The 22,510-nt window shown below is 38.0% G+C and overlaps 3 protein-coding genes and 1 pseudogene across 3 annotated transcripts; 2 read left to right on the top strand and 2 right to left on the bottom strand.

Annotated features, from left to right (window-relative positions):
• Positions 1-3,830: 3,830 nt before the first annotated feature.
• LOC121787408 (putative inactive cadmium/zinc-transporting ATPase HMA3) lies at positions 3,831-8,396 on the top strand. Its single transcript, XM_042186117.1, has 8 exons — positions 3,831-4,244; positions 4,764-5,021; positions 5,163-5,260; positions 5,350-5,605; positions 5,671-5,808; positions 5,878-6,205; positions 6,286-6,488; positions 6,770-8,396. The coding sequence occupies exons 1-8, from the start codon at positions 4,037-4,039 to the stop codon at positions 8,215-8,217; spliced, it is 2,937 nt and encodes a 978-aa protein (XP_042042051.1). The 5' UTR covers positions 3,831-4,036; the 3' UTR covers positions 8,218-8,396.
• An 8,332-nt stretch (positions 8,397-16,728) lies between these two features.
• On the bottom strand, positions 16,729-17,760 carry LOC121787159. Its single transcript, XM_042185814.1, has 2 exons — positions 17,149-17,760; positions 16,729-17,056 (listed from the first exon to the last, which is right to left on the bottom strand). Exons 1-2 carry the CDS (start codon positions 17,290-17,292, stop codon positions 16,880-16,882), a joined length of 321 nt encoding a protein of 106 aa, XP_042041748.1. The 5' UTR covers positions 17,293-17,760; the 3' UTR covers positions 16,729-16,879.
• Positions 17,761-19,088: 1,328 nt separating this feature from the next.
• On the top strand, positions 19,089-20,071 carry LOC121787819 (annotated as a pseudogene).
• An 861-nt stretch (positions 20,072-20,932) lies between these two features.
• On the bottom strand, positions 20,933-22,159 carry LOC121787993 (surfeit locus protein 6 homolog). The gene has a single exon (XM_042186846.1). It carries the CDS (start codon positions 22,060-22,062, stop codon positions 21,091-21,093), a length of 972 nt encoding a protein of 323 aa, XP_042042780.1. The 5' UTR covers positions 22,063-22,159; the 3' UTR covers positions 20,933-21,090.
• Between the last annotated feature and the right edge of the window lie 351 nt (positions 22,160-22,510).

Raw genomic sequence — 22,510 nt, 5'->3', positions numbered from 1 at the left:
TCCACACGCTTGGATACTCAAAGAGTGATGAGTGATGAGTGATTAGGTGTGATACCTATTTTAAAAAAATTATCTACGTATTGTAATTTGTAAATGGAGAAAGAAACTCAATAGTATATCTTAGAACTAGTTTTAATTGATGGAGGCATATGGAATATGGAACGCATGGCCAGCACAAATTTAATTTTGTTTATTTAATTTGCCTATTAATTAATTCATATTGATTTAAGTGATGCATTTTATTTTGCCATGAAAATTATGAAGATAATATAATAAATTAAATGAAGAGATAATATGATTTTATAATGCAAATTTCAAAAATATTACTACTATGAATATAGAAAATGCATGTCATGTTTTAGAGTTGTACCAACAATGAATAATAAATATATTAAGAGTGATTAAGATGGTAAAGTCATTTATAACTTGAAATGGACTAATAGTGAAATAAACTAATTAATCTTTTGAGAAGAAGTATATTAAATTATGATAGAATCATTGATTTTGGCTACGGAATATACCTCGATTCTTGCTCCACTAATTGTATCATGATTCATGATATTTGGGCGTGCAAGAGCAATGATGATATGCAACATTATTGATATTATAATAGAGAATATCATTTAATTTATAATTTAAATTAAAACAAAAAAAAAACAGATTTTATTTTCGTTTTTCAACGAAGGGGCTCGACACATATTCCGTCACACGTGGATTTAGAGGCCTTTTTCACTTCATTGGAATATGTGCCTACGAATAATAGTGCAATGCTAAGAAAAGTAAAGTTAATGAAATATAGAGTGGATATTAGATTGAATTCATGATAACTTTTTACTAGTTAAAATTTGCGAATGTTGACAAAATGTCAACATATAAATAACAAATGTTAGTACCATCCAGAAATATAAATACTGTGAGGTATTTCATTGACCATTTTTAGTTTTTCAACTGTGAAAATATAGTGGATGAGGACCTCATTTAATCATCAATACTCATTTGAATACAATATCAATGACACTACTTATCCATCAGATATTGGGTCAATTCTACTCAAATTATAAATTAATTAGATTTGAGATTTTATCGGACTATAAATTTTCAACAATAATTTTCAAATTTAGTGAACTATTCTAATCAGCCAATGGATTTCGATCCCTTTTCAAAATCGAGTGCACCATGAAGGGACGGCTCAGTAACACTTCCTAAATATTATTATTACGATTAAGATATAATTAATGACAATTAACCTACTTTTACCATTGAGAAGGTAACAAACATATTCATTATTCAAAGGTACTCATCTAACAAGATTTATGGGCTCATTACTGAGAATTTTAGGACCATCTAAAATATCTTCAGTGACTTCTTTAAATCCCAACCAACTATAATAAGATTATTATGTTCTTTTCTATTATTAATGTTTTCATATGTGTTATCCACTTTAAGGAATATTACTAGCATAGGATAGAATTAGGAATTTATCTAAATGAATATGTGTTGGGATAATCTCCTATGAACCAGGTTCTATGGAATAAAGTCTTTTTTTCTCTTTTTTATTTTACTTTACATTGCTCGTAGGCTAGTATGTAAGCTTCTCGTTTATTTGCATTTCTTAGTTTTATGAATCAAAGTGGACAATTATTGAAGAACGGATGGAAGGGAGTATGTGAGAGTGATATAAAAATGAGTTGAAGTGTTATGAGTGGAGACCATCCACTTAATTAGTCTACTTAAAATAGAATGTAACTATTTTTTTTTTTGAGAAAAACGTGATTATCTGTTATGGATGAAGTGAATATAATCGTGTGTGAACATGAGTCTCCAACAAATTCACAACCCACTGGCAAATAAAAAGAAAATAAATCTAAATAAAAACTAAATACTTCTAATCGGGCAAACAAAAATAAAAAAAATAAAAAAAATCAAGGAATCGTAGTTTTATTGTGTGGGAATACACTATCTAGGAATTCCGAGTCAGCAAATAAGATGATTGCACACTAATTATAGGAAGTTGGATCAATCATCGTGGCAAGGAATGATAATGATAACAAAATAAATTTGTAGGGTACATTCGACTATAAATTAAATAAATACGTTTTTAGTCACTCATGAAAAGAAAAAAATATTTTGACCATTTCGTCTTTCGGCCTCATTTAATATATTTAACATATTTAGCATATAATAATATAAAAGGAAAATATTATGGCTAGTTGTACACTATACAATTGGAATTAGAAATGACGTGTACAACTAACTCTACGTAACCCTTAATTACATATATATTTAATTATATATGCTTTATGTATTAAAATAAATTAAAATTGATTCGAAAGATTCTATATATGTAGGTGGTGTTCGGTTTGCAAGATTGTATCCGAAATTAAATTTGTAGTATGTTTGGTTCATGAGATTCAATCCCACAACTCAATCATAGATGGATAATCATGAGATAATTAGTAATAGCTAACCCACTGTGACTAAAATAATCTCACAACTCAATCTTAGATTGTATCTCGTATTATTTTATCTTGGAAACCGAACACCACCGTAGGATATAGATCTCCCATACCTCTAGACTCAAACTATAGTGGAATTTTGATGCATATAGATTAGCTAGAATTAGAGATTTATTAATTTTATTTTAAGTCGTTACTGGCATCTTTACTATTTTATGAGCTTACTACCTAAACCACCTCAAACCATCCAAAACTCATTATTATACGAATAAAAGTATCATAACTGTCCACTATAAATGACTTTACAAATGAAGAAATTTTTAGAAACAATGACGACAAACACACAACTTAAAACAACAATAAAACAAGTGATTTGAAATAAATTAATTTGAATCTTGCTTATACACTATAATACTACTCTTATACATGTGCAACGTAAAATTTAATAGCCTTGATAGTGAAATTATAGTGTTTAAAGCTAATTTAATAAAGTGTAGGAGAGAATAAATGATTAAGCATTTTTACTTTAAGATGAATAAAGAGGAAATACAATCCAATTGATATACTTGTTTATATGGTAATGATCTAATTTTGGTATATAGTCCAATTGTGGTATTAATATTTTTATGAATGCAAAAATTCTTGAAGCCAAAGAACTCGTGAGTAGTGTCTATCAAGAACGGCGACAATTCAATGTGCAACAAAACCCAAAACTAACAAGGCATTAAAGGCACGTCAGAAGAGCAACACAAAATTTAACAAACGAAAAATAACAACACGCAACAATGTGAAACCCATTCCTTTACAATAAGTACCGATCTTACATCACACAACATATTCAAACATCTCCGGCACAACAAACAACACAAGCTTCTCAAACCAGACAACCAAAAAACAACTCCAGTAACTACAAATAAAAGATAAACAATAACTTAATCAAAGCTCCAAACAATAAATTGACACGTGACAACCGTTCAAACGCTGTAAAAACGTATTAATTCTGTAAATATTCTTTTACCGCATGTTCTAACAACCCATTAATTTTGTTAATATTCTTTTATAGTGACAACCTATTATAAATTAGAGATAAATCACATTTGAAAAATGAGGTGCAATAATAAATAATTAAATATTGGATATATAATATATTGTATGTACTTAAACAAAATCACATGATTGCACCCATTGTATAGTAAAAACAACCTCAAACAATAAAAAAAAAACAAGGATTCCAAACCACCTTCCAAAAGCAAAAAGCAGGAGCAAAAGTCTCATGCCAGAGCAGAGAAACACATCAAAATGCAAGTGCCAAAATGAGTGTGATATTTAGTGGAATCCAATCCAACACTACTCCCTTTCCCTTTTCAATAACCGATTCTTAACAATTTATGTCCCATTCCAAAGCACCACAAACGTAGACGCTATTTCTTCCATTATCAAACAAATTAAGTGGCAATGTTTGGCGGCATTGCTCCTATATATATATATATATATACACACACAAACCCCCTTCCAATCCCTCTCTCTCTCAACACTAGTGTTTGCTTTTTTTTCATTTTTGCAGAGGGAAAAACAGAGAGATGGAAGGGAATGACAAGAATGGGGAAGGGAAGAGGAAGTTTCAGAAGAGTTACTTTGATGTGTTGGGGCTTTGCTGCTCCTCCGAGGTGCCATTGATTGAGAAGATCATGAATTCTCTTGATGGGATCCAAGGCTTCTCAGTTGTTGTCCCAACCAAGACATTGATTGTTGTCCATGACTCTCTCCTCATTTCCCAGATTGAAATAGGTAACAATCTATGTGTGTCTGTATTTAAATAAAAAAACAATCTTTTTTATTTGGGTCTGTTTTTTTTTCAAAAATTCAGTTCCAGATGTTTAAAGACAACTTTTTTTTATATGGAAGACATTTTTTATAGGGGCTGTAATTTTGAAATGATTTATTTCTGATAATTTAGCGATTTATAATACTAATATTTTGTGTGTGTGTGTGTGTTGCAGAAGAATGAATCAATGTGACAGAAGAAGGGCTAATTTTCTTGGTGTCCTAGTTAGATTGCTTTAATTATTAGCCTAATTTAGTTTCATTTTTCTGTTAGTTAGTTTCTCCTCTTTCCTAATTTTTTATTGGTCGTAGCCACGATATTAGGTGAGTTATTTATAAATAATAATCAAATAAAAAATTCATGTCACAAGTTGGTAGTTTTTTCAACTGCAACATGCTGCTCTGTTTTAGCCTTCCCCTGCATTTCAAATGGATAAATTGATCACTGAGATAGAGAGGGATTTTGTGTGTTGTCCGTGGCAGTTAAGGCGCTGAACGACTCGGGGATGGAAGCCGGGGTTAGAGTGTACGGCCATGGAAGCTACAAGAACAAATGGCCGAGCCCCTACGCTGTTGCTTGCGGGGCATTGCTTGCTCTTTCGTTCTTGAAGTACGTGTACAGCCCGTTGAGATGGCTGGCCGTTGTGGCCATTGTCGTTGGCATCCCACCGGTCGTACTCAAGGCCTTTACAGCAGTAAGAAACTGCAGGCTTGACATCAACATCCTTGTGTTGATCACAGGTTGATAGATATCTAACCACGTGCTTCGTGCTATTCCTTTTTCGTACGAGCTATGATCAAGTTTTTGATAGAGACCTATTTGATTGAATCAAACAGTTTGATTTGATTGATCTTTTTCTGTTACTATGTGTTGTGTTGCAGTTGCTGGATCAGTTGCTCTATGCGATTATTGGGAGGCTGCAACGATCGTGTTTCTGTTTACAATATCCGAATGGCTCGAATCTAGGGCTAGCCATAAGGTCAGTACTAATGGCAAAATCTTTGATTGTGTGACTAATCTCATTTATTGTGGATGTAGTCGGATACTATCTGATCGTGTTTCGTGTAGGCGACTGCTGTTATGTCGTCTTTGGTCAGCGTAGTGCCTCAGAAGGCGGTCATAGCTGAGACCGGTGAAGAGATCAATGCGGATGAAGTGAAGATGGGAACCGTTCTAGCAGTGAAAGCCGGCCAAGTCATACCTATCGATGGGGTTGTAGTAGAAGGCAGTTGTGAAGTGGATGAGAAGATCATGACCGGAGAATCCATCCCTGTCACGAAGCAGAAGGACTCCACCGTCTGGGCCAGCACGATCAACCTAAACGGTAAAAATGCCTTAATCCTCGCTCTAGTCACCCGAAACATCACTACTGATAAGCTTATTTTTCAGGCTATATAAGCATCAAAACGACAGCCGTGGCAGAGGACTGTGTCGTTGCTAGAATGGCGAAGATCGTGGAAGAGGCGCAGAACAAGAAATCGGGCACACAAAGGTTCTTAGACAAGTGTGCTAAGTACTACACTCCAGGTGAGAAAAATGTTCATTTTTAAGGCCATTGAATTGTGACTAATTTGATTAAATTTTACCTAATTGCAGCCATAGTTGTGGTATCTTCTTCATTAGCCATAGTGCCTCTTGCATTCCATTTTCACAATAGGAGAGAATGGTTCCACTTGGCTCTCGTTGTTTTAGTGAGCGGTTGTCCATGCGCGCTTCTCCTCTCCACGCCCGTTGCCATGTTCTGCGCGCTGTCAAAGGCAGCAACGCTAGGCGTTCTGTTCAAAGGGGCACAGCATTTGGAGACGCTTGCTCGGATAAAAGTCATGGCCTTCGACAAGACTGGGACGATCACTCGGGGAGAGTTTCAGGTGGTGGATTTCAAGTCCCTACGCCCCGATGTCAGCTTGGACGCGCTGCTATACTGGTAAAATAAACAGATTGTTTGAGAAAAGTAGTCACAATTTCATGAAAATGGAACTGATCATTTCATGTTTTGATATGTAGGATATCAAGCATTGAGAGCAAATCAAGCCATCCAATGGCTGCTGCTCTGGTTGCGTTTGCTAGAACACGCTCGGTTGAGCCAAGGCAGGATAGAGTCGAGCATTTCCAGAACTTCCCCGGTGAAGGGATCTCTGGGAAAATCGAAGACAACGAGCTATATGTTGGGAACAAAAAAATTGGTTCAAGAGCAGGATGTAGTGAAGGTAATACATACATCTTTGATACTACTAAAAGTAGGGGTGAACAAAAAATCTTAACCGAACCAAATCGATTTTTAACCTTGGTTCGATTTTCTTCTAATTTTGGTTCGTTCTATTTTACTTTTAGGAAATTTTGGTTCAGGTATATAAAAAACCGAAATAAACCAAAAACCGAATTTATTTGCAATATTTGAACCGAAAACCGAATGCTAACCGCCTCACTTCCTAACTAAATGTAGCATTTTAACATAAAAGTAAGTAACACTATGTTTTTTGGCATATAGTTCCCAAATTAGAAGGCTATGATACTCAAGGAAAGTCTGTTGGCTATGTCTTCATGGAATCATCTCCTATTGCTGTCTTCTTCCTGTCCGATGTTTGTCGAACCGGGGCCAAGGAAGCAATCGAGGAGCTCAAGTTGCTAGGCATCAAAACCGTCATGCTAACCGGGGATTGCCAAGGCGCCGCGCAGCTTGCACAAGAGCAGTTAGGGGGAGGTCTAGATGTTATAACGGCCGAGCTTCTACCGGAAGACAAGGCTAGCATAGTCAAGGAGCTCCAGAAGGAGGGGCCCACGGCCATGATTGGCGACGGCCTCAACGACGCCCCTGCATTAGCCACGGCGGATGTAGGGATATCCATGGGGATATCAGGCTCTGCTCTTGCAACAGAGTCCGGGGACGTTGTGTTGATGACGAACGACATCCAGCGCGTGCCTAAGGCCTTGCGTATCGCGAGGAGGGTGAGGCGTAAGATAATTGAAAATGTGATACTTTCCATTTCTACAAAAGCTGCTATAATAGGGCTGGCTGTTGCTGGCCATCCCCTCGTCTGGGCGGCCGTGCTCTCGGATGTTGGGACGTGTTTGTTGGTTATTTTTAACAGCATGTTGTTGCTTAGAGGGACGCCCGTTGATAAGTCTCGCGCCCATGTTCATACGAAACAGGCGACGTCTTCTTGCTGCGACGAGAACTCTTCTAAAGAGCATGATCACAGCAAACATGATTTGGAATCACACCATCAGCACAAGCATGGCGATTCGTGTGGAACGAAGAAATGCTCGGGCTCCACCAAAGGGCACGAGCACAGTGCGCATAGTGGCCATTCTTGCAACGGAGACAGAGACAAGGATGACAAGTGTTGTGGAAAAGTCGATCCACATGATTTGGAACGTGGAACGAAGAAGTGCTCGGGCTCAACCAAAGAGCACGACCACAGTGCACGAACTCATTCATGCAACGAACACAGAGACGTAACGGATCATCATGATTCGGAATCACAAATTCAGCACAAGCACGAAGATTCTTGTGGAACGAAGAAATGCTCGAATTCCACCAAAGAGCACCACCACAATGCTCATAATCATCCCCATCATGATCATGATCCGAAGCCACATAGCCATGGAAGCTCTTGTGGGACCAAGAAATGCTCTGGCTCGGTCAAAGAGCACGCCCACAATACGCGTTGTGGTAAAGACATCAAACATGATCATGAACACAAGCACTGCCACGGAGATGAGGGCGAAGATCAAGGCAGGGGAGGGCATTGCAAGGGGGGAGGCTATGGCGTTGGGGCCGGGGGGTGTGAGGGCAGTGACACGGGATGCAACGGGGGCTCGAAGAAGGTGCACCGGGGATGCTGCGAAAGCTTCAGGAGAGAATGTTGCATAAGAAGGAGTGGCCATTTTGAGGGCAACTTGAGAAGGGGGTTATCAGAAATAGTGATTGAATAGTGCTTAATGATTTTGTGTTTGGTGCAATATTATTAAGCACGTAGATTGGGATGGTATATAGCAAGATAAGACGTTGTGTTAAGATGGATGATCTTCAAGAACTAATCATCCATATATTGTAGTAATATGCTATATTGGTTAAGTTTTCAGTATATTCACCCACAAATTTTGTAGCTTAATGGTATTCTTGTGTTTCTAAAAGGTTTAAACTTGATTTGTTCCGTTTTCTGCAGTACGAGGTTCACTTAGTATGATTTATCGAATGCATATCAGATACAATTTCACTAAAAAAAGTTGTTGAGTAATTGCAAACAAAATAAAAAATTCATCATTTTTCTGACTTATTTTAAAAATTTTGGAACAAATCAGAATGTATATTTCAAATATTTTATTTGTGATGAAATAATTGAATTTTTTGGTCTTAAATTTTACAATTGCCCGTTGAAGCATTGCATTCTTTGACTAATGGACAAGGAATATTCATTACATTTGATGGTGACATCTCTGGATATTGTATATATGCAAAGTTTTACTTTTAGGAATAGAGTCAATTGAAGTTGTATTTATTATATATAAGGTCTTTGTTTTTGTAAAGGGCCTTGTTTGTTGAAATAAATACCTTGTTAAAGGTATATTACATTGAGATTAATCGTGTTATAAAATTAAAATAGAATACATATACAGATATCATAAAATACTAGTACTAGACATAGGTGTCATAATAAACTCTCTCTTCTTAAGTTGATAAAATATTTCAACTTCCACCTTACTTTTTATCTTTTGTTATCATATTTTTATTAATAATATGAATTAATTATTTTTTCAGCCAAATCACAAGTAACATTAGAAAATAAATACACTTTCACCTATCACAAAGACACATTACATCCTCAAATATGACGAAATTGTGTAATACAGCATGCTTTTATTTTTGTGACGTATGATTACTACTCATTTTGAAGATGTCTCTTATCATTACAGAACATTTTGATATAGCAATACAAACGTCATCTGAAATTGCGATCGTAATTGAAACACGTGCTATGTCCCAATTGCGACCACTTGCAACAACTATGTCTTTGAAAGTGATGTCGTCATTGCAAATTCAATTATAGGAAAGGCATTAATATAAGAATTAATGACATAAAATGTGTTGGTAGTTGGTACAAAGATGTAATAAAACAAAAATTTGTAGAAATGTATTACTAGTACAAATGGTTGGAAAACTCATGACATTAGGCCAAATAATGTTTCGCCATTCAATTTTAAAATCAGCCGAAAAAAACCATAAAGATTACTTATTAGATTTTTTCATAATTACCCGTAGCAGAAAATTTTGATAAAACCTTATCTAAAATAGCCCCCAAAAAAATCATATGTTGACGTCACCACTGGTGAATTATTTATCCATAGCCATCTATTCACGAGACCAATGTGTTTGATTGCTTGAAAAACATCAACAATATATTATACATATACGAATTAATTTTTTGCCTTGTTACGATAAGATTAAAAAAAAAACTCATGATTTTTTCGGCAAATTTTTTAAATTGGTGAACGAAACAGATTTTGCCCAACTTTTTTTTTCATACTACATCCGTCCATAAAAACATAGTCTTGATAGTATACATGTGTTTTTATAAAAAATGATAAAGTAAAAGAAAGAGAACGATAAATAATTTTGATGGGCGGCTCATAATAGAAAAACAAGACTATTTTTCGTAGACATTAGCGTTCAATTATAGATCGACGATGATTTTGTTTATAATTGCTCATTATTATACACTTTTATCACCCATGGACCACAAAACTCTTTATATAAGAATAGGGCAAACGTAAAGCAAACATAGGATAACGAGTTTTAAAACTGGCCCCAAAAATAGATTGTTGATGGCGATTGCTAGCTCCATATCATATCCTTCACATTATTAAGATGACTTGCGCCGCGGCTGGCACGGCGGCGCCGCCTACCTCCTGTAATAGCAACCAACCATGGTGAAATATATTCATCAAGGCAATATATTATACTCTATTCTATTTATTTTCCTCACCATATTTCATTATACATATGCCACTTTCAATAATGAAAATTGATAGTCATAATCATAGAGTTCCTTCTTAAAATCATTTAGGTAAACATCAGTAACCAATGAAACTTATATAGTAATTTCAGTTCTCATTCTGTATCGATGAAAAATATTGTTTATTTTTCATTTATTAGCAATAATATCGATGTACCTATTGCTACAAAGACGAGATGAAAGTAACATTTTTTAGGTAAACAAAAGGCTCCACCTGAAAGATGAGATGAAGGTAACATTAACTCTATCTTTTGCTAAACCTTCATTTCATAGCATTATTACAATTTTTAAAACTTTATTACTAGTTCAAACCAATTAGGAAGAAATTTAGAAATGGAAGCATATTGACATAAAAATGGATCACCGGAGACTTGCATGAAAAGCAGAGGGAGAAATGTAGCGAAGGACAACTTGCCGGCGACCCTTTGTCCGGTAGCACGCGATACCGGCTGGCCGGCAAGTCATCCTTGGCTGCAATCCACCACCCTCTACTTTATCCATGGAAGTCTCTTGGATTGGAGACGATATTGCATGAAATGTGGGGAAAATGTGGACCTATATATATTAACTCAATTTTGGTGAATAGTAGATATATATTTTGCAAGTGGAGATATATTTCCTACATATTGATAAAGATGATTCCAACGGCTGACATTGCATTGGCTTAATAGTTCAAAGATAAGACTGAAGAGGATATATTAGACCTAAGATATTAACGTTGCCAAAAAATAGGGATTATGTCAGTTTGATTATCGCCAGTGGCGTATCTAGGTGGGAATAAGGGGGTACAACTCTACCCCCGAAACTCATTGTATTAATACTAGTTTTAGTACAAATTTAAGTAAGTTATGTTTGGTCCCGTGGAAACTCATTGGTTATTATTATCTAATGTTTCGTGTTCGATTCCTCAAAGCGGCAAACTTAATTCTTCTCATTCTTAATTTTCCTTTTGTTATGTGTTTTTTAGTTATGTTTATACCTGAAGTTATACTACTAATTAATTACGCTGCTATTTTTTATTTTTATTTTTCATATTATGCTACTATTTTTTTAATTGTTTTGATCTGTAATATTATACCCTATTTCTTTTATCATTTATGTAATATAATTTGTAGTAAAACTCATAATTCAAATTGTTTTTACTTGTTTTAATTGCTTTATTTTTTATATTTCTATTATTTTAATTATTACAATTCATACCTCAAATAAAAATTATTGGTATTTTAAATTATTTATATATTTAATGATATTTTATTTATGGCGTAACTATTTATTATGAAATTCGTACCCCAAATCATAAATCCTGGTTACGCCACTGATTATCGTTGGTATCGGTCTGAAACATCTCAATTATAGACTACAGAAGGGGAATTGTAACCAACTTAACAGCCAATTTCCCGATTTTGATTAGGAAATGGTTTAGTGGTTCCAGTTATAGTTCTGGTTTGGATCGCCAATTTAGTATGAGTTCAACACTTTCTTAACTTTTACATTTTTTCAAATAATGAACATATTGTGTGAAGGTGAATTAAAAAGTTTGTGATTTTAGGTAATAAAAGAAAGTGTAACATGTCGCAATTTTTTTGCATGTATGTTTGAATGACAAGTATATATATTGAGATACATGCAATTATGAAGATGGGGCAAATGTGTTTCGCTTTAAACATATAGTCCGAAAAAATATGTAGTGCTTGAATCAGCAACCACACAGCCGCAATTATAGCACCGCATTATTTCGCTTTCAATTTCCGTCATTTCTAAAATCATTTTCCTTTCTATAAAGTTGTTTTTGTAGGCTACTTTCCCTTTCAATCTATGTAATTAAAAAAATAATTCGATAAAGCTAAATATAAAAATAGGATTGAATCATAGCAAAAACATTCTAGTGTTTACTAATGAAAAATGAATACTGCTATTTCTTGTCTCATTAGAAATGAAACGTTTTTCTTTTTAAATTATCATGTTAAAAATAAAATATTTTCTAAATAAAAACAACATTTTCTCTATTTTTTCATCTCTTTTATTTTACTTTCTTTTCATTAACACATAAAATAATATTGTATAAAATGTTACGTCAATCTCCACATATTGCATATTTAATTGGGCGTAAGAGCATCCATAACCGTGCTCTTGCCAGCGGCACGGTTGTGGGCCCGGGCGGTACTATTCATGCCTGCTCTCTGGCAAGAGCACAACACCCACAACTGTGCTCTTCCGCAAGGACGAGCACAATTAATATAAAATTCAATTACACAAAAACATTTTCATAATACTAAAATTCATTAAAAAAACCACAATAAAAATAACAAATTACAAATAAAATAAAAAGACATAATTAAAATCCTAAAAATTAAAAATTACATAATTAAAATACTAAAAATTAAAAATTACATAATTAAACTCCTAAAAATTAAAAATTACATAATTATTGGCTAATATAACCCGAGGAAGACTACGCATCCGGCGGCACCAACCCCAATTGTTTTTGGAGACCCAATATCATGGACTCGTGCGTTTGAAGTTGCGTGGGGGTCATAGTTGACCTATCGGCCATATTGAGTTGGGCCAAAAGGGCCCACAACGAGTTGTTCGGGGGTGGAGGTGGAACATAGGGTGCAGGTTCGGGAGCAGGGGCAGATGGAGTCGCGGCGCGACGTCGTTCGGCCGCCGCCTTCTTCCTACCTTGCGGTCGGCGTCGGGAACCGCTTGGTTGGGCATCGGGGCTACCCAAGTTAGCTTCGGCGAGTTGGCTAGCCACTTCTTCGCCGGCGTCGGATAGGGATGCCGACCGTGAGCGTTTGGAGGAGCCGCTAGAGGAGGATGTTATGCCTCCCTTATACTTCGGGTGCGTCCGCGTCTCCTGCCAAACGTTAAGATATTTGAACGACTTACCGTTCATGGATTGGTAGGTGCTCAGCGAGGCGGTGATGATGTCGACCTCGCTTCGGCCGCTCCCGGCATTCCGGGACTCCTGGATGAAATAACCGTTGAACTTGCCAATTTCTTCGTTGGCTCGGCCGATGCAGTTGCGCACCATACTCTCGTTGCGCTCGATCGTTCCCGGCGGCCGGTGTGCATTGTACCGGCTAGAGACGCGCCACCAAAAGTGATCGCCGGATTGGTTCGTTCCAACCACCGCATCTTCGGAGATTTCCAAGTACGCCTTGAACAATCTTTCCATCTCCGCCGGTGAGTACGGTGTGCGGACACCGGCGCGAGATGGAGGATTCGGCATTTGGGAAGGGGCGCGAGGCCTAGGCTCCGGTGTCCACCCGTAGCGCCCATCGGAGGCACCTTGATCGTCGATTGGGTATGGCCGGTAGCCACTCGGAACGCCCGAATCTTGGGTGAGAGGAGGGGCCGAATATTCCGTTTCCGGACTATGAAACGGTTGCGAACCGAACCATTCGGGGTTTCCAACCGTGAGAGCCGCTTGGGTTGTCGTCGTTACCGGACATAGTGGTGTTGTAGGGTGTGAGAGGAAGATGAAAATGGATATGAGAGATTGATGATGAGAATTGTGTAATGAAAGTGTGAATTTTTTGGAGTGAAATTGGGGGTATTTATAGATGAAAGTGTGTATTTTTGGGGTAAAAAAAATAAAAAAAAATTAAAAAGTGGGGAAAAACGGTTATAAACGGATATAATTTTTTGGGGAAGTGAAAATTTTTTTTTTATTTTTTATCAATTTTTTAATAAAAATCCGATTTTTTAAAAAAATAAAATAAAAAAATGTTTGAAACCAACGGCTATGCCGTTGGCGAATGGGAGACCGCCACGTGTGCGTCCGCTGGCACGGACGTGCTCGATACATCGAGCAGCGCCGTGCCAGCGGCGCGGTTGCAGCGGTGGCGGTCCTTCGCCTTGCCGCTGGCAACGGACGGCGGTGGCGCCAACCGCCACCGCTGCGGATGCTCTAAAGTACTTCTCTAACCACATATATTTATTTATAAAGTTGTGCAAATATCTACCAAGAAATTAATAGTCATTCGACACATGTCTTAGCAGATCTACTACATGGTGGGGTAGGGTCACAATTTTGAAATAATTTAGGGGTATTTTAATAGGAGTACATGTTAAAATTTTAAATAAAATATTTGTTACATTTGAGAATAACAAATTTGTTCCACGTTAGAGCTTTAATTCTATAATTAATTAATATTTAATGTATGTATATTCTTAAATTTAAATAAATTAAAGAATATCTAAATTTTGTTCTATCAAAAGTTAAAAATCTATAGATTTTACTTTTTCGATTATATAACAGAATCTATAGATTTTACATAAAAACTCTCATTATTTCCCCTTTTTGGATTGGAGCCCTAGCTTTGTCGCTGGTATATCATGTTGAGATGATAACGAGTAACGACCGACCGGCTTGCCACGTGTACGGTCATAATATTATGAATCGATCAGTATAACTTAATTAACTAATTGTAATGAATAAGTTTCTATGCAACCTCAATTTCATGTGAGCATGTATAGTTGTATTTAAAAATACTTTTATTGTAAGAATATTAATATTAATATTATAAAAATGAGACTGGGGAATTTGGATAGTGGGAATAGTATACACTTGGTGATAAGATGAAAAATTTCAAAGAGAAGTGATCATTTGGCTCTTGAGGAGGTGAGTAGCCGAATTCACTACTTTTTCCCCTAATGATTGGTGTGTGCACTTTCTCCACTTGTTATATGATCATTCAATTTTCATTTCAACTTGGACTAATTTTGAGATCGAATACTATGTATGTGTTTCTCCACTTGTTATTTGTTCATTCAAGTTTTTAGACCAATTTTGAGATCGAATTCTATGTATTTGTTTAATGTGTCTTAGAGTGTGAAGTTTGAAACTACTTGATATCAAAGTTTTATTTTTCGAAATCAAGTTTTTGTGATCGAATGCGATGTATGGGCTATGTAGTTAAACATGCCCACGGTTCGGAACCGCCGGTTCCGGTTTCGAGAAATGTGGAACCGGAACCGAACCGCGAGGCTATTTCACGGTTCCGGTTTCAGTTCGAAAACCGTCGATTCTGGTTCCGAACCATCGGTTTTCCTGCGATTTTTACGGTTTTTCACGGTTCCGAAATGTCGGTTTCCGGTGGTTTTTCGCTGTTCCAGCTAGATTTCACGGTTTTTCGACGGTTTTTCACTGTTCCGGTTTTGAACCGTCCAGAACCGGCGGTTCCGGCACAGTTTCGGTTCGTAATATTTGGAACCGGAACCGGCCCGCGGTTCAAAATATGGCGGTTCCGGTTTAAGAAAAAAGCCACGGTTCCGGTTCGGAATCGGAACAGGCGGTTACGGCTCCGCAGTTAACCACCGGAACCGAAAACCTTGAGCATCTCTATATGTAGTATTTCACGGTTGTTGCCTTTCGAAAATTATAATGAAAAACTTTAGCTTGGAATCTCTCATCGTAAGACATACTGAGTCAACAATTCTCTTGTGTTGTTTATTATTTTTTCGTGATTATTGAGCATGTTATTCCCTAAAAATATCTTGCAATGACACAATATTGCAAGAATAAAATCTCATTGTGGGCAAGCTCAATGAATTTTGTAGTAAGTACTGTAATTCTATATATTCTATTTTATTGTATTAAGAAATCAATGAGTGTATTGTGTTATCGTGATTTTAATAATCTAACTTGAAAATAAAATATTGATATTTGAAATAGGAGAATATATCTAAATTTTGCTTAAGCACAAAAACATTCTGCTCGATTCAATTCAACTGCACCCTTGTATTTGACCATTTTTGCTTGAAAAATATAGTTCATCTCTTTTTTTAGTTGGTCTTTATTACTCCATCAGTCCGCGAATAGGAGTCTCGTTTTTCTATTTTAGATCGTCCGCAAATAAGAGTCTCGATTCACTTTTACTATAAATGATAATATGGTCTCACATTCCACTAACTCATTTCACTCACATTTCATTTAAAATTAATATAACAAGTGTGACTCATATTCCACTAACTTTTTCTCAAAACTCGTGCCGCTAAAAAACGGGACTCTTAATGGCTTACGGAGGGAGGGAGTATCTTCTAAACAAACATCTCTTTTTATCAACAAAATCACATTTTTTCTATATATATATAGTTAAAGTCTAAATTTTATCCACTCAAACTACATCTACCAACTCTTTTCTTTTTAAATCTGTATCCGTCCATATGCCAAAGTTTTGGAGACAAGGAGTATAAAATATAATACCATACCAAGTTAATAAATGAGGCATCTTATATATTTTTTGGACTTTTAATCATATGAGCAAACTTATAAACTAGTAGTCTCTATAAACAAGAAAAGGGATACAAATAAAACAGAAACTCCATGGAAAGAAAAGATATGATACAATAATGTACTCTTATATCAAATAACATGTCGATTTTCTTGAGGAGGATGACCTCTCATCAAGAAATAGGGATAATATCAAGCACACACACATTGAACATAAGCACGTCAGTTTATGCTTCAACTAACTCTATACTCTTTTTTTTTATTTTCCACTCTTATTTACCAAGTGTTTTACAATAAGATATTGGGGTCAATAGAGTATAGAGATTACTAGAAATCACAATCACAGGATAGATAAGAGTATACTGTTGATGATCCCCACTCCAGTCTGTGGGTTGCAAGCCTGTTTTTGGAGAGGCAGTGTAGTCTGAGGATATTCAACATCCGTCGTGTGCTTCGACCAATCACTGTGAGCCGGAGCTTGGGCTGGAACGTGGGCCTCATTTTTAAGACCTTTCAACTGCAGATAAATCATCAAACTTAAACAAATATACATGTTATTAAAAAAAAGTTATTGATTTAAAAGTGGAAGCCTATAATTGAACAACTTACTTCATCTTGAAGAATGTTGGAAGCTTTGAAATCTCTGTAGATAACTGGTACTTCAACTGCATGCATGCCACGAGTTGTTCCGACCATCGTGGACCTGCTGTTTGTATGGATCAGTTTCCTCTGGTCAGATAAGCGCGGCTTCATACAAACAACCAAGTTTTGTTGTTCACCGCTATGTCTCAGGTCAATTTCTTTCAAACCTTTTAGCACTTCTAGTAACAACACGCCAAATCCATATACATCGCTCTTCACATTTACATGACCAAATCTGCAAGCCTAGCCACAAGCAGAATATTTGCAGGCTTCAGATCATGATGTATGACCTTGGGAGCAGTGTCAATGCAGATCTGGAGTCGTTGCTTCCAAGATTGAGGAAAAAAGTTATTGCTTTTCCTAGCCACCCCTTGTTGCTCCCTGCAGTGACCAATAAGGGAAACATGTCGAAGACCCCATAGTGCCACAATCACATTCCGGAACGTGTTCTCCCTTTGGTTGGAATCCATCTTTAATGGCTTTATGACAACAATCTCTCTTCCATGATCCACGAACCCTTTTCCGTCACCACCATATCCACATATATCTAGGATCCGAGCTAATGAAAAGCGATGACTGGGTTGCTTTTCCCTGGCCAATGGTTTGTTATCCTCCCTGGTGAACTTATATTGGGATATTTTGTGCTCCAAATAGACTATAAAGGATATGCAACATATATGGAATAAGATACTGTATACTAGAGAGTGCAGCAATGTCAGTAATGCCGAATCTTGTGTTTGATTCAGAAAACTGGCACTTTGATGACTGCGCATCTTGAACACTTCAAATCCTTCAAGTGGGCCGTGTCGATCCAAGAATTCATGGTGAGAGTGCAGAGAAATAGAGATATCAACTAGCTTGAGCTCTTTATCCATCACCATATAGTTATTATACCAAAAGAGTTCTCTATTTCCCCTCCTCTGCTGGAGCATGTCAGCACTGGTTAAGGCTACTCTGCCATTGATGAGAAGCACAAAATCCATGTGGAGTCCCGCCTCACCAAGTACTTGAATCCCGCGTCAACAGACACTCTCCATGTCTTATTAGTACCTATTTCCGCGTCTTCCCCAACACGTGGTTGTTTAGACCACATCCCGAACATGGAAGCGATATCATCCCCAGACGAAACAGGCCCCCATTTTACGTGCTGATAATGAAGCGTGGTGCTGTTGTCAACATGGATGATAGGATTTGAGGCAACCTCACCATCAGAGTGAAGAGGAGTGGTGGAAGGTATTGAGATAATCTCAATCTCATTGACAAAAGCATAGCTATTTCCCAATTCAGGGAAGAAAGCTATGTTAAGAGTCTCATTTTCTTCCACAGTTACACAGAATTGTTTCATGACAGCAAGAGCACGAGCAGTTACGGAAGCGCTGAAATTAGCTAGTAACGACGAATTACCCGCTACGACTGAGAAGAAGTCGTTGGAGCTTTCGAAACCATTGTAGGACGATGGATGGAAGTGTAGGCGGAGGATTTTCTGACCTGGACTCAGCTTCAATGAATAGAAAAACCGAGAGGCAGAAATTCGAGCTGTGATGAGGCCTCCCTTGGTGGTTGAGACGGTTGATGAGCCTTCTCGGAGCCAGTGTCTGCCGCCGTGTGCAGCTCCGCCGCAGTTGATCGAAATGTGATAAGGATCTGCTGCGGCGGCGGCGTAATTCACGAGTAAGAAGATGATTATGCGATTGTGAAACATATCGATGTAACATTTCCTACTGCCACGGCGGGGATAGTGGAATCCGCGTCGGGGCATCGTGCATCTCGACGACAGCACTGCCCTTGAAATCGTTCATCGCCAGAACGTAAAATGAGGATCCGATGATGGCATGTTCGGGGTACTGGAATCATCTCTACCATCCAACAGGATATGGAGAGTGAGTGTTGATGTCGGGTTTAGGTACATGGTGGGGCTTCATTTGTGTGAGGTCGGCCTCAAAGTGCACGACGATTTCATCCTTCGTATCGATGGCATGGTTGCTTTCAGTAGTCCTGATGATATAGTTTTGCTCCACCATATCTACAACTACATGGTGATGGTGGAAGGCCAGAAACGCCAGGGGAAGAGAAACATCTCCGTTTCTTTCCACTCTCGCCATGAATTCTTGGATAAGCATAGCCCCTTTGAAGGATTTGAAGTCTTTAAGTTAAGCAACCATGACATGAGTCTTGCTAGTCCCAATCCTCCTCTTCCTTCAAAACCTCACCATGTTCTTTCTTGCTAGTGAACAATCCAGTGTTACTAAGACAGTTGTTGTCATCGCCTTACTTTGTCTCTCAAACGTCGTCTCTGTCGTTGCTTCTCACTAGCTGAGATCAAAGTAGCAACGAAGAGCTTCCATGAAGGGAATGTGGTGGGAAGAGGTGGATTTGGGAAAGTGTACAGAGGGTTTATGGATAATGGGAGAGAGATGGTAGCTGTAAAGAGGTTGAAGCCGGGCTCAAATCAAGGGGAGCGTGAGTTCTTGACAGAGATCGAGACACTTGATAAACTTCGACATGGGAATCTAGTTTCCTTGATTGGATACTGCAAGGAGAATAATGAAATGATTCTTGTTTACGAATTCATGCCAAATGGCACACTGGCTGACCATCTCTACAAGAAGAACAATCGCTTACAGCCCCTCTCGTGGGAGCAGCGCCTTAAGATATGCATTGGAGTAGGTCGAGCAATAGACTATCTCCACACGGGCCGAGGCATCATACACCGTGATATGAAGTCCTCAAACATCCTCTTGGATGAAATGCTTGTGGCTAAAGTGTCAGATTTCGGGCTAGCTAAGCCTGCAATGGGGGGCAGAGCACGCAAGTGAAAGGGGCGCTGGGGTATTTGGACCCAAACTATCATGGCACTCGTAGATGTGCCATGATAGTCAAAATGTGTTAATTGAGTGAGATAATCTATATAAGCAGAATGAGAAGACAAATTGCATCAATCAACATCTGGTGCTGAGTCGAGAAAGAAATGTTCGTGTTTTTTTTGCAACAGAGCAGTTTTGAACAGGCCATACGAAACTCGGGCTATCCCTAAGGGCCTGATCAGAACAAGAACCCCCAACCCAGTTCCATGAACACAGACCAGCAATATCAAATGAAAGCATATGCAAGAACTGCTCAAGTACGAGGGAGGGTGAACGGAACGAACATTACACAAAGCAATACACTTCAATTAGTCCCAGTCCACATATAAAAGGCCAAGTGTAGCCAAAGCAGTTCTATTCAATTGTAAGCTTTCTGACTAAACCATGACACTAATCCAACAGCATCCATACTAATCCAATCACTAATGAGAAATATCCCAATTAGTCTTCAGTTTTTAGTAACAAAGACCTCTTAACGGCCCTCAAAGAACCCTACGCAACTTCAAATACACTACTTAACTAGGGAAAGGATGAAGGAAATGAGCATCACATATAGGAAATGGCAACTTACTGACTTTCACTCGGATATATTCAATCACAAGCTACCCAGCTAAATAATGAAAACAATCCAACACCATCCACACTCAACCAATCACTCATTAGAATCAAATGCGAAACATTAAAGCCAATGATGCAGACGGTATCTCAGCTCAAAATTAAACTGATGTATACTTCGTATGGAAAAACTCAAGTTCTAAAGTAAGCAGATGATAAATCAAGAACCCTGCACCACTTCAACAAAAAACACAAACCTCCAATATCAAATGCAGCAATGCTTGATATATTAGTGCTTAACTAGGGAAAGGATGAAGCAAATGAACATAATATATCGATACTAACCAATCGATGCATTCATATTAAAATGTGAAATATCATAGCCATGGATGCAAGATAATGAGCAATATATCTCAAAAACTCAAAACCAAAACTATGAATACTTCATATCAAACCACAAAGTCCTAATTAAAAAAACAGTCACTTGATCTCACTCCTTAGTAATGAATCCCTCCTTCCTGCCCTCGAAGCCGGGTCTCATCAGCTTCTTCTCCCTCTTGGCGATCTTCCTCGCCTTCTTATCATTGATCCTCCCCACAATATTGTCTCTCCTCTTCTTCTGCCTCTCCTCCTTCATCTTCTCCACAGTCCCCACCCTCTCCTTCCACTTCTCCGCATTCTTCTCCTTCCTCTTCTTCTCCCTCTTCATGCTCCCCTTGATTAACTTGGCGTCATCATGCACCTTCACCCCCATTGCCCTGCTCACCGCAGCCTTCCACGTCTCCTTCTCCGCAACGCTCGGATTCTCCTTCATCACCTCCTTCTTCTTCTTCGCCTTCTCCAGCTCCTGCGCCTTCGACATCTTCCTCTTCTTGTTGGAATTCCTTCCCTCGCCTTCGTCCCCTAATTTCACCTTCCCATACTCAATAATCTCCTCTCCATCATCATCATTATCCTCACCAACATTCTCTCTCTTCTCTCTCGCACTGCCCTCACCCTCCCCGTCCCTGCTCCTCTTATTCCACTCGTTCCTCATCTTCTTCTCATCAAATCTATTCTCTCCGCGGTTCCCCTTCAGCGCTTCGATCTTCCGCCGCAGCTTTTCTCTCAGCTCTTCATAAGTAACCGATTTCTTCTCGCTATCTCCCAAATCGATCTCCTTAGACGGAGACTCGCCGTCCTCCCGCTGCTGGACGAGTTTGGCGACTGAGGAGGGCTCCGCGTCGGGGTCAAAGCGGTTGCGCCGTGCGAGCTTGAGATTCTCCTTCGTCTTCAGCCTCAGCGAGGCCTTCGCCGCCTTGGATAGTCCCTGGTACCATGGCTTCGAATCGTCGTCAGCGGAAATGTAGAATCTGGACGGAATAAGCTCGATCAAATGATCGAAGAACTCACTCTGAGAATGAATCGTCGAGGATAGGTCGCTGTCGAGCCCGCCGGCGGGAATTTGCTTCTTCTTCTTCATCCGGCGGTGGTGGAATTAGGATTTTGAGTAGACTGGGTTCGAATTGCGGTGGTGATGATGAAATTAGGGTTTTGAGAGGCGTTTTTGGGCGTTTTTATGCTAGAAGAATAAAATTTAGGGATAAAAAGTAAATTAAAAAATGTTACTATTACAAGAGTAATAAAACTAGGCGTATTTATTGGATAAAAAAAGTATTAGTACAATTCAATTGGGAAAAGATTAATAGTTTTACGTGTACGGTATACATTACCTTAAAATGGTATTACTTCGTCCCTGAAAATTTGTCATAATTTACTATTTCGGTCGTCCCTAAAAGTTTGTCTCATTTTATTTTTTACCATTTTTAGTAATGAACCTCATATTCCACTAACTTATTAATACTCATATTTTATTATAAAACTAATATATAAAAGTATGACTTCATTCCACTAACTTTTTCAATTCACTT

This window comes from Salvia splendens, chromosome 22 (genome assembly GCF_004379255.2).
Source record: "Salvia splendens isolate huo1 chromosome 22, SspV2, whole genome shotgun sequence".
In the NCBI taxonomy this organism is placed as follows: Eukaryota; Viridiplantae; Streptophyta; class Magnoliopsida; order Lamiales; family Lamiaceae; genus Salvia; species Salvia splendens.
The sequence above is the reverse complement of the archived record's forward strand: the minus strand, read 5'-3'. Positions and strand labels throughout refer to the sequence as shown.

What these genes read in the sequence shown, in the direction of transcription:
- LOC121787993 (XM_042186846.1), bottom strand. Translation starts at nt 22,062, where the DNA reads ATGAAGAAGAAGAAGCAAATTCCCGCCGGCGGGCTCGACAGCGACCTA.
- LOC121787159 (XM_042185814.1), bottom strand. Translation starts at nt 17,292, where the DNA reads ATGAAGCCGCGCTTATCTGACCAGAGGAAACTGATCCATACAAACAGC. An exon ending in CCAACATTCTTCAAGATGAA is followed by an intron (nt 17,057 to 17,148) that starts GTAAGTTGTTCA and finishes ATTTATCTGCAG; the next exon opens with TTGAAAGGTCTTAAAAATGA.
- LOC121787408 (XM_042186117.1), top strand. Translation starts at nt 4,037, where the DNA reads ATGGAAGGGAATGACAAGAATGGGGAAGGGAAGAGGAAGTTTCAGAAG. An exon ending in CAGCACGATCAACCTAAACG is followed by an intron (nt 5,606 to 5,670) that starts GTAAAAATGCCT and finishes CTTATTTTTCAG; the next exon opens with GCTATATAAGCATCAAAACG. An exon ending in TGCTAAGTACTACACTCCAG is followed by an intron (nt 5,809 to 5,877) that starts GTGAGAAAAATG and finishes ACCTAATTGCAG; the next exon opens with CCATAGTTGTGGTATCTTCT.